The 16,348-nt window shown below is 44.1% G+C and overlaps 1 protein-coding gene across 1 annotated transcript in view; it reads right to left on the minus strand.

Annotated features, from left to right (window-relative positions):
- The window catches only part of OSTF1 (osteoclast stimulating factor 1), a 52,543-nt gene that overhangs the window by 22,631 nt on the left and 13,564 nt on the right, over window positions 1-16,348 (minus strand). Inside the window, exon 2 of the mRNA XM_044265872.1 lies at window positions 6,295-6,341. Coding sequence (XP_044121807.1) covers window positions 6,295-6,341 — 47 coding nt within the window. The remainder of the gene's footprint in view (window positions 1-6,294; window positions 6,342-16,348) is intronic.

A 16,348-nucleotide genomic window follows, 5' to 3' on the forward strand; every position in this document is an offset into this window, starting at 1 on the left:
TTAGGAGGAGAGAATGAGGAGAATGTAAAGAAGGAAGGAAAACAGAATACATGTGCAAGCCTGGCGTTTTTCTGGAGGGACTCAGTTTCCCGGAGTTTCAAAAGAGTGCAACATCTTTAAGAGATATTTCTGGTCTTGGAGTCATTTAAAGCACATCTTAGCCCGTCCCTCTCCAAGACCTAACCTTGCCACTTATGTCTAGCAAGGGGCTTTCACAGAAGTTAAAGATCTACTTATAGTGTTGGCCTCCTTTTAAAACCGCAAGTCAAGTTTGCCTAAATTTCAACAGGTAGTAAGTTCATTCACCCTTGAACCAAAAAGGTGTGTTCTGAAAAGGAACCGAATAAACAGGTTCAAAAAAGCACACACACACAAAAAACCCTGTGATGAGACCTTCTCATTAAAACAAAACAAAAAACAAAACAAAACAAAAAACCCACAACAATGGACCATAAGTGCTTAATGGCTATAGGATTTTCTTTCAGGAGGATGAAAATGTTTGGGAACTGGATAGAGGTGGGGGTTGTACAACACCGTAAATTTACTAAATAACATTGAACTGTTCCCTTCAAAACGGTGAATTTTATGTTATGTGAATTTTTACCTCAATTTTTCAAATGGCAATAAAAAATAAAATAAATTTAGAGGCAATAAAAAACCCAGAACAGTTACAGTTCTTATTGTCTTCTAAGTAATTCTCATCCTTTGCCGTTTGGTAAAACGCATCATTTGGAAAATGTCACTCGGCACTGTCATTTCGATACTTCTCAGTGCTGCTTTGGTTTTTAAAATAATGGCTTTTGTTCAAACACTATTGCCTGCCACAAGCCACCTATTAGGTGAGACTTTTTTTTCAGCTGAGGGGATGACAACTGCCGTCGATTTCAGTCAGGGGAGAAAAAGGTCTCACTATATTTCAATACTAAGAAAGGAGAGTGGACAGTTTATTTTCTTTTTAATCAGTAGCTCCCAGACCGACAGTGCTACTGCCCATAAAACAGCTTCTTCCAAAGGAACCAGGGGCGGTTTTTCCTAACCTAGCCACCGAATTCTTCACACTATTACTAGCTGTATAGACAATAAGGTCATTATCATGATTTTAGAACTTAAATAGATTTTACCTACAATATTCACACTTTCCATTAAGAAACTGCCTGTAGGGCACTTAAATGATTTGATGAGGGTCTACTTTTAAATTCCTGGCATTATACTCACGGAGAAGAAATGGGGAAACAGTGACACAATCAAGCAAGCACTTTATTTCTAGATTGTTCTTTGGTTTTCAACCATATTCCTCTTTTCCCCTCTCCTTGAAGAACCACAAGGTATCAGGACAAGCAAATTGTTGGCCACTGGGATGTTAGAGCGATGAGTACAAACTTGCTAATATATATTCTCATTCCTGTCTCATATGTTCTTGGTGACATGTAATTCCCAAGGCATTCGTTTGGTTGGTTTATGAAAAAATATATTTTATGAAAAATTTTAGAGACTATAACATCCTTATGAAACTTTTCAGGTGTGTCTACCTGGAAGCCCAAGAACTGATAAAAATATTTTTACAAATCAAATTTTCTCTGGATATTTTTATTTACCACTTTATAGGACTACAAAGTGCCAGGCACTAGCCTGGCAAATATGAACACATTAATCCTCACCAGCAACGGCATGAGGTGGGTGTTACTCTTATCATCACCCTGTAGATGAGAAGCTTATCCAAGGCCATAGAGCAAGTATATGGTAGACACTAGACTTGAACCACAACAGTTAGAGTCTGGGATCTTCACCAGCACCTATGCTTTCTCTCTTACGGGAGGGTCATGTATAGCCATTACTGGTCATCTCGGTATCAAGACCAGGTTAAAAGGTGGTGGCCACGGAAAGCATCTGTGGTTTGCCGCTACTCCCATCCCTTCATGATGCAGTACAACAGAACCAACAGCATCCCCTTACACTTGCAAAGCATGCTTAACCTCGTTTAATCCTAATGATGACCCATTAATTAGGTCAGGGCTGAAATACGGGTATCATCTCCATTTCATAACCAGGCTCAGAGGGGTGTTGAAGAACTTGCCACAAACCACACAGTGAGTGAGTGGCGGGGCTGGGCTCCTGCTTCAGCTTTTGCAGTCCCCATTCTAGGGTTCCTGCCTCTCCGCTGAGTGTGATAAACCTAGTGAAGCCCAGAAAATGGGACACGACAGAGCAGGGTCCTGCTGCTTTCCCTTTTCCCAATACACCACCAACACACAGAAAATGCTGTTCCCTTTCTCCTGGTGCATCTTGACACTGGTCTATCCAGTCCAGCCAGATCTCTGTATGAGACTTTATTGGACGGGGGGTTGAGCAAGAACGAAGAACCAAACATGTATGGGTGGCGCCAGGACTCCCTTGCCTTCAAGCAAGACTGAACAGAAATGGGTTGGCAGGAAGAACCAGAAGTGACAAACTGCCCAGTGTTTTTGCTGTCCCATAGATTGCCGAGACTGAAGCTGGCACTGCCAGCCCTATTCCCTGATGAGAGAAGAGCAGTTAAAAGCTTGATGTAGGCCTTCCCGGGGTGCCGCACTTGTCAGCAAGTGTCCCAAAGAAGCCAGCTCAGCCCTTGCATCTTGCCTGGTCCCAGTGACTCTGAGGAGGCCAGGTCCGCATCCATCCTGCCAGGGGTGGCTACTGGGGGAGACGGGAGAGAGAAACAAACTGAGCTTCCCGCATCGTCCAACAGAACTCCTTACTCAGAAAAAGAATGTAAAACTAAACTAGCACTGGGATGACATTCAGAACATCGAGTAACTGGTCAGCACAGGCACTTAAGCCGCAAGGAAGGCCGGGAGCTAGAGGCTCCTTGCCCAACCAGCCACCTCCCCTTTAACATCTGCATCGAGGGGAGGTGGGAAACGGCAGACTGTGGGGGCAGCAGGCGCAGGATACTAATTACTGAGCACACAGTACATCCCGGATGGATTAGCGCCTGCACCACAGCTCAGGATCCCTGGGACCAGGGATATTAAAAAAAAAAAAAAAAAAAAAAATTTAAATATGGACTCTTCAAAAATCCTAGTGAATTAAATACCTTTTTCCTTCTGCACATTCAATAATAACAAAGATTTTTTTTTAAGATTTTATTTATTTATTTGAGAGACAGAAACAGAGAGTGCGAGCAAGAACAGGAGGGGAGGGCAGAGGGAGAGAGAGAGAAAAGCAGACTCCCCCACTGCGCAGGGGGCTAGTCGTGGGGCTCCATCCCAAGACCCTGGGATCATGCCCTGAGCCAAAGGCAGATGCATAACCAACTGAACCCATGCGGGAGCCCCAATAACAAAGATTTAAAAAAAAAAAAAAAAAAAGTTGTAGAGAATTCCATCCTGCAGCAGAACTGGAGGTGAATTAAAATAATCAGTATGTCAAGCCACCAAAACTATTAGCTAAATGTCTATAAAGACAGCACCCATGACCCCTCCTAACCGTAATAGCAGCTTCACACATTAATCTCACCTACTTTGCATTAAAACCCCGTGAGATTATTATTATTCTCACTTGACAGAGGAGCACGCCGGGGTACAAAGGTAGGGAATTCCCAAATTTCCCAGGTCACACAGATGCTAAAGAGGCAGAGTGGGTCCTAAAACCTGCGGCCAGCTCTGAACAGCCCTGTGTTCTGCCCCGACCCAGACACGTGTTATGGGGAGCTGGACAGAAATGCCAAGTGTAAAAGGCAACCCGCTCTTGGCTGGGTTACTCAGAGAGTCTTTATAGAAAAGGAAGTATGTTATTAGAGCCTAGAGAGGGGCAATACTATAAGTCTAGAAAGGGTTCAGAGATGGGTTCTGCTGTGCATCAAATCCAGGCTAGAATGGTCTAAGAAGGGAAAGGAGCAGAGGACTGCGGGGCTAGAAACACGCTGGAGTCTAGGAGACTCTATCCGAAGTCAAATAAAGAGGTGAAGCAGATAATGGAAGAAAAGCTACATTTTAGGAAAATCAATCAGGAAGAAGAATGTGGATGGAATGGAGAGAAGCTGGAGTCCTTGAGCCAGAAGCAAGAAAAAGCACAAGAGAACCAAAGGAGGAGGAGGTCAGCGACAAAGGACAAAGGTGATGACCAACAGGATATTGGGGGGGAGAGTCAGGACTCATGTCTGGTCTCAAACTGAGCATATGCAGGTCCCTTCCTAGAGTGAGGGAGGCTTTAGAGAATGATCTAGTATTTATTCACTGACCAGCCCACGAGGGCAGCTGATGCGCACGCCCCAGACCCCACTTCCATCAGCCTCAGGGGGCTTGCAACCTAGGAAACCATCGATCAGGACAACCAGATGCAGGAAACGATAGCCTTCCTGTGAGCAAGGGACAAATACAAAGACAACAACTTCTGGGGCTCAAACTTCCTTACCTTTCTGTGTATCCCACCCCACCCAATTCGTATGGTGAAGTTCTAACCCTTAATACCTCAGGATGTTGAGAGTATTTAGAGACCGATTCTTTAAAGAGGTAATTAAATTAGTATTAGGTCATTCAAGTGAACCCTAACCCATATAGGACTGGTGCCCTTTTAAGAGCAGACTGGGAAACTGACAAGCATAGAGGAAAAATGACCCACTTGGGGACACCAGGAGAACACAGTCATCTACAAGCCACAGAGAGAGGCTCTGGAAAAAACCAACCCTGTCCACACCTCCATGTGACTCTTTGCTTCCAAACCTCTAAGAAAAATTTTTGTCGGTTAAGCTACAGAGCCTGCAGGACTTTGCTCTGTAGCTGTAGCCAGCTGACATGCGGCCCGTTGGTTACCGCCTCCTCCAACACAGGCCAGATGCCACTGGAACATCCCGGTAATAAAAATGAAAACCTAAGATCTACCTCTACCCACCCCACCCCTTTCTTGGTCCAGGAACACTTTGTTTATTAAGTCTTGGGAGGATTCATCGGAGCACGAGCGCATCCCGTATTAGTGTACTACTCCCTACTTCAAACATCGATCTCATTCCCTGCTCACAGCCAAATTCTGCAGCATGGCTGATGAGGACACAGATGGCCACAGAGATCTGGAATTTGAGGGCCGGCTGCCTCCTGATGGCAATGAGCCAACGCTTGGCACCGTCTGGTTCTGTGTTACCTTCTGAGATGCTCGGCTCTGGGGAGGTCAGGGTTCAGGGCAAAACCAGACAAAGCCAGCGGCAAGCTAGCTACCCCCAGCACGAAGGCTCCCATCGCTAGTGAGTAGGACGGGGAAGTAGAGAGGGTGGGTTTCCTTGCTCAGTCTCTCTCCTCTGCCTCCTAACCATCTGGACCTTCTGCTCCCACTCTCACTCTGCGGGATGGTTTCCCACACCGCAGGAGAGTGGCTCTTCTAAATCTTGTCTGATCAACCCTGGACCCAAAACCATCCATCCTCCCCAACGAAGCCCCTACGCGATCTGCCCTCCCTCTCCTCCCAGGCTCTCTGAACCCATCTCCTACCTCCCTCTTCTTTATGCGCAACTTTCTAAGCTGCTGTCCTCCCTGTTGTTTCTAGAACCCACCAAAGACTTGCTGTTCCCATGGCTCTCTCACTTCCCTCAGGTCTCCACGAGGATGTCACCTTTATAGAAAGCTCATCCCCGAACACCCTGCTGAAAAGAACTCTTTTCTCCATGAAACTTTTGGCCCCGTACCCTCTGTATTTTTCTTCGTTGCACTGATCAGGTCTTGACAGCCATGTTCATTTGTCTGCTAACTGTCTGTCTCCCCCCACTGGAAGGGGAGCTTCATGGGGCCACCCTTTCTGTTGACGTGGCACTGTCCCCAAGGCCTGGGCCAGGGAATGGCACATAGTAAGTGCTCACTAAACCAAGAATGGATGGGTGGATGGATGGATGAACACCAGAAGAGCAAAAACAGAAAAAATTGTTCTAGATAGTTGGTTAAAGGTGCCATTATGAGGTGGGCTGAGGTAGAGGGTCAATAGGAAGAAGAGGAAGGTCAGCGTTGAGATTCATAGGAAGGATGACTAAGACAAGGTCATGTGCTTTATATGTGGGTCACTTGGTGATTTTTAAAGTGACTGATGTCACCCTAGGGGAAAAGGCAAAATAGGATGGACTCATGACCTCAAGGTGGGGAACACTTTCAGGTCAACCCAAGGGACTTAGCTCTCACATCTCTGGACCACCTGGGAAGTGACTGACCATCCATTCCTGTGAATCATTTACGGCTATCAGAGAAAAGACAGGCCATTTAGGCCAGAGGAAGTATCTAAAAAAAAAATCACCTTAAGTTTTTATGCCAATTTTGAGGTTAAAGATTGAATACTTACAGTTCTGGGTTCAAACGTATAAAGAGCTCTGAACACTTTAACTTGCCCTAAAAGAGAGGGAATAAACAACACATGATCAATTCTTTCATTTTAAATTTACTCTAAATAATACTATCCATTATAGTCTTCAGAATTCCCAAATTAAATGCCCATGTGAGAAATTTATTTTGGAATTAAATGCTTTTTTTCTGCATAGAGGATATTTTGTAAATATGTATTAAAGGAAGGCATGAATCAACACACATCTCTGGGGATGAATTTGTTTCCCCTTCTCAAAGAGGAGCTACAAAATTATTTGGACTTTGTTTCTGTCCTATACAGAGCCCTTCCAACCCTAAGATCTAAGTTTAAACATCGAAAGGTAAGCATTTAACATAAAGACAGTCAACAGCGGTTTAATATCCTTAAACTGATGATTTAGAATTTTATATTTTTCAAAAGAAAATACCATGGAGAAACATGGTATCTGTTGGAGAAATATGTGATTCCATTAAGTCCCAAAACAGAGTGCAGTAACTCAGCAAAGAGGTGGTCATGAAAGCTGTCTTCCATTCTCACCAACAAGCCCTCTCGTGATATGCCCGCCCCTTTCTTGCATTTCCATAATACCTTGTATTAGAATAAATGCTTTGCTGGCCTGTCTCATCTGAGAGCAGGAATCCTGACCTGTTCAATTTCCTGGCATCCACTAGCATATAGTAAGAACTTCATAAATGCTTACTAAATGAATATGTAAATAAAAGAACAAATTCAAACTGTAGGAAAAAGCCTACATATAGGAAAAAAAAAAAAAGAGGGGGCGTCTGGGGGGCTCAGTCCTTAAGCATCTCAGCTCAGGTCATGCTCCCAAGACCTGGGATTGAGCCCCGAATCAGGCTCCCTACTCAGTGGGAAGCCCCTGCTTCTCCCTCTCCCACTTCTCCTATTTGTGGTCCCTCTCTCGCCATCTCTCTCTCTGGCAAATACTCGCCATCTCTCTCTCTGGCAAATAAATAAAATCTTTAAACAACATAAAAGGATACATATGTAACTACTGGGAGTGAACACTCAAAACCTTTCGCTGGTAGAAAGTCAAGCATTATGAGGACAGGTATTTATGTTTGGTTGAGTGAGACATCCATGTACCAAGTACGGCGCCTGGCACATAGGAGGCACTCAGGAATCATTTGTTGAACGGATGAATAAAGGAATGGAAACATGTACTTGAAAAAAAAATCTGAAAACCAGCAGTTTAGAACAGCACTGTCCAATATAACTTCACCCCACACTGGGGAAGTTCTTCCTCGGTGCTAGCCATGTACAGCTACCGGGCACTTGGAATGTGGCAAGTCTGACTGTGAACTGATTTTTAAACATTATTTGGCTTTAATTAAGTTAAATTGTCACAGGTGGCTGGTGGCTACATATGGAACCAAGTATGTTTAGAATATTAGAAAACGGGAAATGACCACAATGTCCACTGAGCGGGATTATGCAAATCAACTCTGACTCATCCTAAGAATGCTGCAGACAGATCCGCAGACCCTGACGTAGAGAAGATCCTGCAAGGTATTCAGTGGGAAAAAAGCAGCTACAGAACAGTATGCCAAGGACCATTCCATTCCTGTTGACAATATACACGCATATATACCCCTTGAAGAACAGCACTGACTATGGGGAACCTTCTACTTTACAAACACTGTTTGTATTCATTATGTTCAGTACGTATTACTTTTATAATCAATAAAAACAGATACTTTCATGGCAGGCGGTGGGGTTTGGGGGATGTGGGGTTGGCAATCATTTCTTCCTCCTAAATGCCCTATACAGTCAATCCCCTACTCAGATCCCTTGTGACTTAACTGAGCGAGTTTGCAAAAAAAACATGATTTTTGCGAGCTGAGTTCTAGGGCCACTCCTTCCCTGCTCTTCTAGGAGGAAGGAGGAAGGCATAAGCAAATGTGAAACCTTTTTCCTTCTGGAGTATGTTTTTTACGCACACCACAGCCCTGAGAAAGGAAACACCAAAAGGAAGGAAGAGCTGCCAGGAGAGATAGCTGCTGACCTGAATGCCTCTCCGAGAGGGGAGATCCGTTATCTGGATTACTTCAAACTTTCCAAAGAGAAGTTACACGAGGAAGCAGATCCTGGTGACCAAAATCAATAATGACAAAACTTTCTTGTTGCTTTGAGGGAACAGCAGCAATGAGATGGGCTACGTATGGCTAATTGTGGAAACCAGATCCAATAGGAACTTAATGGACTTAGATAAAATTCAGTACAAGTTAAAGAACATGAAAAAACATCCTTGGGTTCCCTGTGTGGCTCAGTCTGTTAATGTCTGCCTTCAACTCAGGTCATGATCCCAGGGTCCCGGGATTGAGCCCCCGCATTGGGCTCCCTGCTCAGTGGGGAATCTGCTTCTGTCCCTCCCCCTGCTCCTTCTCTTTCTCTCTCTCTGTCTCTCTCCCTCCCTCTCTCAAATAAATAAATAATCCTTTAAAATAAATAAATATTTGGGAGTGTGTCTAAGCCGATTTTTGTAACTGTATCTTTTGTGACTGTCCAACTTAAAATGTTCACAGCTAAAAGGAAGTGGGAGATTTATTTACATTTTGACTTATACTACACACTGAACATCAGGCCACTCTTTTAGGCCATTACGCAAGGGAACGTTCTCTGTGCGAAGCTGCAGAAAACACTCACCTCCACTATCCTATTTACTGACTAATGTTGGAACATTAGCCTCGTGAGACTCCCTTTCAATCCTTAAATTATAAAAGTTCTGGGCCTTAATTTATTCAGTTCTCAACCCTGACTCAAACAAAAATGAAAGAACGCCAAAGAAACAGCCAGAGGATAGGAAAGAACTGCATACAGATGAAAAACAGATGACTTTCATGATTACAGTCTACCAACCCTGGATGGTCTCTCAAGAGAGTCATAATCAATAGGAGATAATTCATGGTGCATTTTTACATCATATTTAATTTAACTGTTCTGTGGGGGCAGGGGTTCACACGGAGCCGTGAAGGGAAGGAATCAGGGTACTCTGGGTTTCTATCATATGTCCTGGCAGACATCTAAAAAAGTATTCGTAAACGTCAGGAATCATCAAGAGCAGGCACTGATCCACTGCAAATATATGTAAAGATTCAGAAATGTAAAATCACAGTGTTCTTGGGTGGGCGGGGAGGCTCAATCAGACGCCTCCTCCAGGCACCCTCCACCTTGACCATTTTCTCATGGAAGCCTGGAGACGTGCCAAGGAGAACGTGGAACTGAGGTGACTGTACGCGTTACCTGACATCACCCTGGAATTCACCCTGAAATTCACCCTGAATGGAGACTGGGAAGAGACCCAGTCTTTTGTCCAATGTCTTCAGGGAATCCCGAGTGAATGGTATGCAGAGTTACAGGAGGACTGGCCTCCTGACGTCAACAAGATAGGCAGATTCCCATTTTCCTCTGGCAGCAGCGGGGCCTGCTGGCTTTTCCCCCCCGCGGGCCCCCCACCTAGTGGGCCACACCCTTCCCTTTCCCTGCAACCCCACCCTGGCCCTGCAGAGCAGGGATGAGAGCCCGAGTCAGCAGCCAAACACCGGAAGGCTGACCCCGGCGACAGTAAAGGATCCGAGTCCGCAGCAAGCAAGGCAGAGAGCAGGAAGGGACTCTGGGACAGGGCCCTGTGCCGGGAAAGGGTACAAGACTCTTCCGTGTCTGAAGTCTGCCAACAGATATGTACACATACAGCTCCTGCGGCCCTGGTACTGCACTTGAAGGACCTGGGATGTAAAAACTCAAACACGGTTTCCAGTCTAGTGTATCCTCTGTTGGTGACGGCGTAGACAAGCCTGCAGAGTGAGCCGCGATGACAGCATTGACAAAGGACCGGTTATTATAATGAGGGGACATACCATCAACCCCAAAAGGAATGACCATTCGAAATACCCAAACCTAGTGATCCGCGACAGATTGACCATTTCGTTTACATTCTGCTTAAAGACATTCGAAGGCCCAAGACATTTTAGAAGGACTTCATTTAAAACAGCCATGACAGGGGGTGCCTGGGAGGCTCAGTCGGTTAAGCATCTGCCTTTGGCTCAGGTCATGATCTCAGGGTCCTGGGATCAAGTCCTGCATGGGGCTCCCTGCTCAGCGGGGAGTCTGCTTCTCTCTCTCCCTCTCCCCCCGCCCAATCCTGCTCACTCACTCTCTTTTGCTCCCTCTCTCAAGCAAACAATCTTTTAAAAAATTAAAAATTAAATAAAAGATAAAATGGCCACGACAACTACTACCTACCCACTATGACAGCTAAAATGAAAAATAGTGGCAACGCAAAGTGTTCAGAAGGATACAGAACAACCAGAATTCTCAGACATACTGTCTGAGTGGGTGTCTAAACTGGTACGACCACTGGAGAAAATTCTTTGGCTCTGACATTCATTCATTTGTTTGGAAGTCCTCACATGCCTTTGACATCTTAAATTACATTTCTGGGAAAGGAACTTAACGAGGAAACCCTCGTCTCATCCTTTGTGGATAAAATGCTACATACAAAAATGACCCCTCCAGGACGGTGTCACCGCCCCCCTCCCCGCTCCGAGGACAGGGAGTCTCAACGTTTTTTTACCTGCACATCAAGAAACTGATTTAGTGGCTTTCAAAAATATTAAATAGAACAGAAATGACCATGGCACAGTGCACATGACAGAAACAATTATGGTTTTGTGAGATTCTTTCGTGGGGGACTGGACAGATAGATGGAGAGATTCATGTTTATTCTAGCAATTTTATCAAATACACCTTTTGGCATACTGCCAAATGGCCAAAATAAGAAAATCAGTATTTGCCAAAGCCAGAGACTGCTTTACAGAAGGGACTGCTGGGAAACAAGAAGAATTCTGAAATGTTGTTGAAAAAATTCATTACGATCACAAATTTATTATTAAAAATTCTGGCAGACCCATTTTAAATGTTTGACATAAAAGGGCAGGAGCCGTAATTCCTCAGCATGACCAACTATGACCTGATGAGACTTCTGCAAAACTGAATAAGTGTTTTAAAAATTAGGTCTGTGTAAAAGCAAGCTCTTCGGGTGCCAGCCTAGCTGTTGCCTGGAAGGATTCTGCCAGAGAGTTGCCAAGCCTTCCTTCCTCCCTGACAGAAACAGAGTGAGGTCAAGATGTCCCTCCTCTTCACCTTCTGGGCCTGAAGACTTGCTTAATGCTGATGATGCAATTTCACTGAAGCCTATCCCACAAAGGAGACAACAGTTTACCCCAAATTATTAGCAACTGTCCTCTCTTAAGGCTAATTCTCAATCTACACTTGCACTTTTTAATATTTATATCATCATTTTCAGACACATGGAATTGAGTGCCTCACCATCATCAATGTTTGCAGTATTTACTCTCCAATAAAAATTAGACCTTGATACTCTCGGTTGACTGAATTTCCATACACAGAGCATAAAATGGGACACCGCCACAGTTACATTTAGAGTATCTACCTGCTTTTCAAAGCAAATATTACGGTAACAAATCCAAATGGCATGCCCTATTTGCCTTACTTACATGGTTAGAAAGGAGAGTTACCTGTGCAGTCTACAATCCTTGTTCAAGTTCAAGTCTAGGTGTACCAGAACCAACCCTGAAGTGAGGCTTTCCACCATTTGACCAGTTAGCTGAAGCTGACTGGCAGATTTACGAAGAAATTTGAGGCTAAGGTGAACTTCACGGTCGTGTGTGTGTGTGTGTGTGTGTGTTCAGCAGGGAGCCAGCTTCCTCCTCTCTCTCCCTCTGCCTGCCTCTACTTATGATCTCTGTCTGTCAAATAAATAAATAACATCTTAAAAAAGAAAGAAGGAAAGGAAGAGAATTCTTTGAACAAGGGAACAACCTGGAAAAATAAGAATTTACCACATACGCAGAGTTCTCCTGTTTGTCGAAGAGAAAGGTACAATTTACCACATAGAGTTCTCGTATTTGTCGAAGAGAAAGGACTGTCGCTTCTTGATTTATACCCCCTCGGTATGAAACACCCGTCACCCCCTTCGAATATTCTCAGGGCAAATAAAAATATTGCTATTTCTACTAGACATATTTAAATGATTCTATTAAACATGCATGATGAAACAGGATGTTTTCTGCTCAAAAACAAAACAGAATGTGATAACATCCAAGAGTCAAGGCCATCATTTCAACTGCGCGGTAAGAGGAAACAGCTGTGGGCTCTGTTGGGCCAACATGGGCTCCCCTGGGCTTTGTGGATTCCAACACCCATAAAGGAGGTAGTTAACTCAGAACAGGCTTCTGGGTGAACATCTCTATTCCTGTCATTCCACAAAAGTACACTGCTCTTGAAGATAAAACCCAGAGTTCTATCAGCCTTGCAAAGACAACCATCTTGTGAGCATAGCAATGCCTAAGAGTTTCCAATGTAAAGGGTAAGTCTCTTCCCTCAAACTTCTATTCTTGGAGTAATAAAATCAAATCCAATGAATCCCATTTGCATATATACCTTAAAGGATATAACTAATAAAAAAGAATATGAACATAATATTTCCATCCCTCCTTACATCAATACCACCTCTTCCCTGCTGCCTCCCCTCATCCAACCCCCCTCCAAAAAAAACCACAAAAAAAAAAAAAAAACTGAAGAATTTGAAACGTGTCTTGATTTCAGCTGCAGGAATGGCACACTCATTAAAAACAGTAGCCAGTGTGTTTTCTGACAAGAGGGTTCTGTTTATTAACACTGTGCCTTTCTTATCCATTTTTTCCTTTGCTTATACTTTTTCAGTGCCTTTTAGCAAATGTGGTGACTTTTATGTCTTCAGGAGCCATAACTGCTGGTTATTTTTATTTCTTCTCGTGGTCTAATATAAAAGTCCCAAAATTTCAAATGACGCGCTCATTGTCAACTACATATGTCTTGACTGGCTAAACATTAGAGAGGGAGCAGTGGCCTGGAAGTCCCTTTTACTCCCAGACAAACTGCTTCCAAAGTCACTCTGAGGAGACCCACAGGAAAGAATGTTAGAAAAATCTTTACTTCAATCCTTGGAATTTAACTAAAAAAGGCAACACTGGTCACACCACTTTCTTGCAAAAGGCAAGAGGGCTGACCCATGACAGCCAACAATTGGTTACTCTGTGACCCAGGAACTAAGATGGTTTTGCATTTTTTAATGGTTGGGGGCAAGTGGGAGGGTCAAAGAATATTACTATTTCAAGACACATGAAATTTATCTGAAATGTAAATTGCAGTGTCCACAAATAAAGTTTTATTGGAACAGAGCCCGTATGTGCACACCATCTATGGCTGCTCTCACTCTGCGATGACAGAGTTGAATCGTTGCAACAGAAACCATCTGTGACTCACAAAGCCTAGAATATTTCCCAATTGGACCTTTACCGAAGAAAGTCTGTGCCCCCCTCTCCTCTGGTCCCTTCTCCTGCTGGTAACAAGTCAGACCACAGGAGCATCACAGCATTAAGGGCTCAAATCGGTCTCTCACAGACCACAAGCATGTGGTTCTCAGCCCTATCTATGTGAAATGACTGGTCATCTATACACCCAAGGTTGAAACAGAAGATCCTCTGACACGAAAATCTTTCATCCAAAATGGTATTACCCATCTAAACTCATATTAATGGTACACCTACCATGTGCAAGGCACCATACAAAGTGCTGGCTTGCCACAACTCATTTGATCCTCAAAGTAATCCTAGGTCGAAAATACTTTATGTATTTATTAGCCCATTTTACAGATGAGAAAGCTGAGGTTGGAGAAGCGAAGTAGCTACTCCAGGTCTACACAGCTAAAAATGGGGGCAGAGATGGGTGTAAACCCAAGTCGTCTGACTCAGAGCTCATGCTCTGAACTCTGGATGGGGCTCAGAGATCTGAGCTTTCGAAGCCCACACGCTGGGATTCAGCAAGACAAACCAATGTGCATAAAGCACTGAGTGCTGTTCCTGAGGCACTTTCTGTGCCCACAAACTGCTACAAATCTTTAGCTAATCTGGGGGGGCTATTCCTTGCGTCCTTATCCCCACTATCAAGGCAGCCATTTACCCAAATCCCATTCCTCTAGATCTGAGAATTTAACATTTACAACACCCCAGCCAAGAAATCTTCATGCTTTTGTTAAGCCAACAAAGCATGATATGTAATATTATTTATACCTCTTATGGACACTTCAAGGATTCAATGGGAGTTTAAAATTGTCATATTTGAGCCCTACAGCTACCGTCTTTAATCTGCTCAAGCCACCATAACAAAATGTCACAGACTGGGTGGTCTGAACACCACGACATTAATTGCTCACCATTCTGGATGCTGAGAAGTCCAACATCAAGATATTACCCAATTTGGTTTCTGGTGAGAACCCTCTTCCTGGCAGGCAGACGGCTGCTCGCCCACCGTGTGCTCGCACGGCCCTTCCTGTGTGCAAGGACACACAGAGAGAGTCTCTCTTACAAAACCACTAACCCCACCACGTGGGCCCCACCTTCATGGCCTCCTCTAAACCTAATGCTTCCTCGAGTTCCATCTCCAGATACCATCACACTGGGGTTAGGGCTTTGACACAGGAACTTTGGAGCCACATAAACATTCAGCCCACATTCAACACCTATGAATATAGAATTATAGAAAGAACATGTAAAGGTGTACATATGTTGGAATAGAGGTCCAACAACAGTAATTAAAAAAGGTTTATTGTGACCTTGAAAAATCGGCTTTTCGGGAGGGGGGGGCTCTTGGGCAGTTTGCTTTAGATTCTTTCTCACCTTCTGCCCCTCCCCTACCACCAGAGCCAACACGCACACACACACCCCTTCTCTCTCAAAAAAAAAAAAAAAAAAATCAGCTTTTTGGGGATGTGATTATGCTTTAGTGTTACATAAAAAAGGCTGGTAGTAATATTACATTTATGATTACCTGTGCAAAACAAAGATATGCATGGAAGAAACAGCTGAAGAAAATATCAAAATGCTAACAATTACTTTGGGTGATACTACTATGAGCCATGTTTATTTTCTTAATTTTTTCAGTTGTCCATAAAGAATAAGAATTCCATGTATTATCAGGAAAACATGTTTTCTTTTAATGCCCTATTGAAATGTAAGTTACATGTTATTTGTACTCTATCCACAGGGTATTTATTTTTTTATATTTTAGATATTATTTATTTGTGAGAGCATGTGTGTATGGGGAGGGAATGCAAGGGAGAGAATTCAAACAGATTCCATGCTGAATAGCGGCGAGATGGAGGGCTTGATCTCACGACCCTGAGATCATGACCCGAGCCAAAACCGTGTCAGAGGCTTACCCGACTGAGCCAACCAGGCACCCTAGCAGGGTATTTTTTTATTATAAGTCCTCTTTGTCTCCTTGATCTCACCACACACACACACACACACACACACACACAAAACCTCTGGGGAGACTAGCAACCACATTGCCAACTGTGCTAAGAGGGGTGAGAATTCAGATGGAGGAAAGTGTGCGTCATGCCGACCGTGGGGAGACTCGTAGGTCAGTGCAGGCTGTACCAGAGGCGGCATCCACTTTGGTTTTGGCAGGATAAGAGGAGTTGCCAATGAAAGAGGGGCAGGGCAGACCCAGAATACAGGCTCAGAGGGCTGGAGACCAGGGCAAGCGCGGAAGAAACAGGTGCCTGAGGCTGGGTGGGAGAAACACTGACTGGGGACATGAGCACAGGCAGGGCACAGGTTTCTCAGATATTTCTGAGACCCACATTAAGAAATATATTGTAGGGGCGCCTGGGTGGCTCAGTGGTTAAAGCCTCTGCCTTCGGCTCAGGTCATGATCTCAGGATCCTGGGATCGAGCCCCGCATCGGGCTCTCTGCTCTGCAGAGCGCCTGCTTCCTCCTCTCTCTCTCTCTGCCTGCCTCTCTGCCTACTTGTGATCTCTCTCTGTCAAATAAATAAATAAAATCTTTAAAAAAAAAAAAAAAGAAATATATTATACATCAGGGCTTAGGAAACACACACACAATGAAACACTGTTTCACAAGAAAATGCTTATCCTTACTTGAATGA

The sequence above is a fragment of the Neovison vison genome, chromosome 9, assembly GCF_020171115.1.
Source record: "Neovison vison isolate M4711 chromosome 9, ASM_NN_V1, whole genome shotgun sequence".
NCBI lineage: Eukaryota > Metazoa > Chordata > Mammalia > Carnivora > Mustelidae > Neogale > Neogale vison.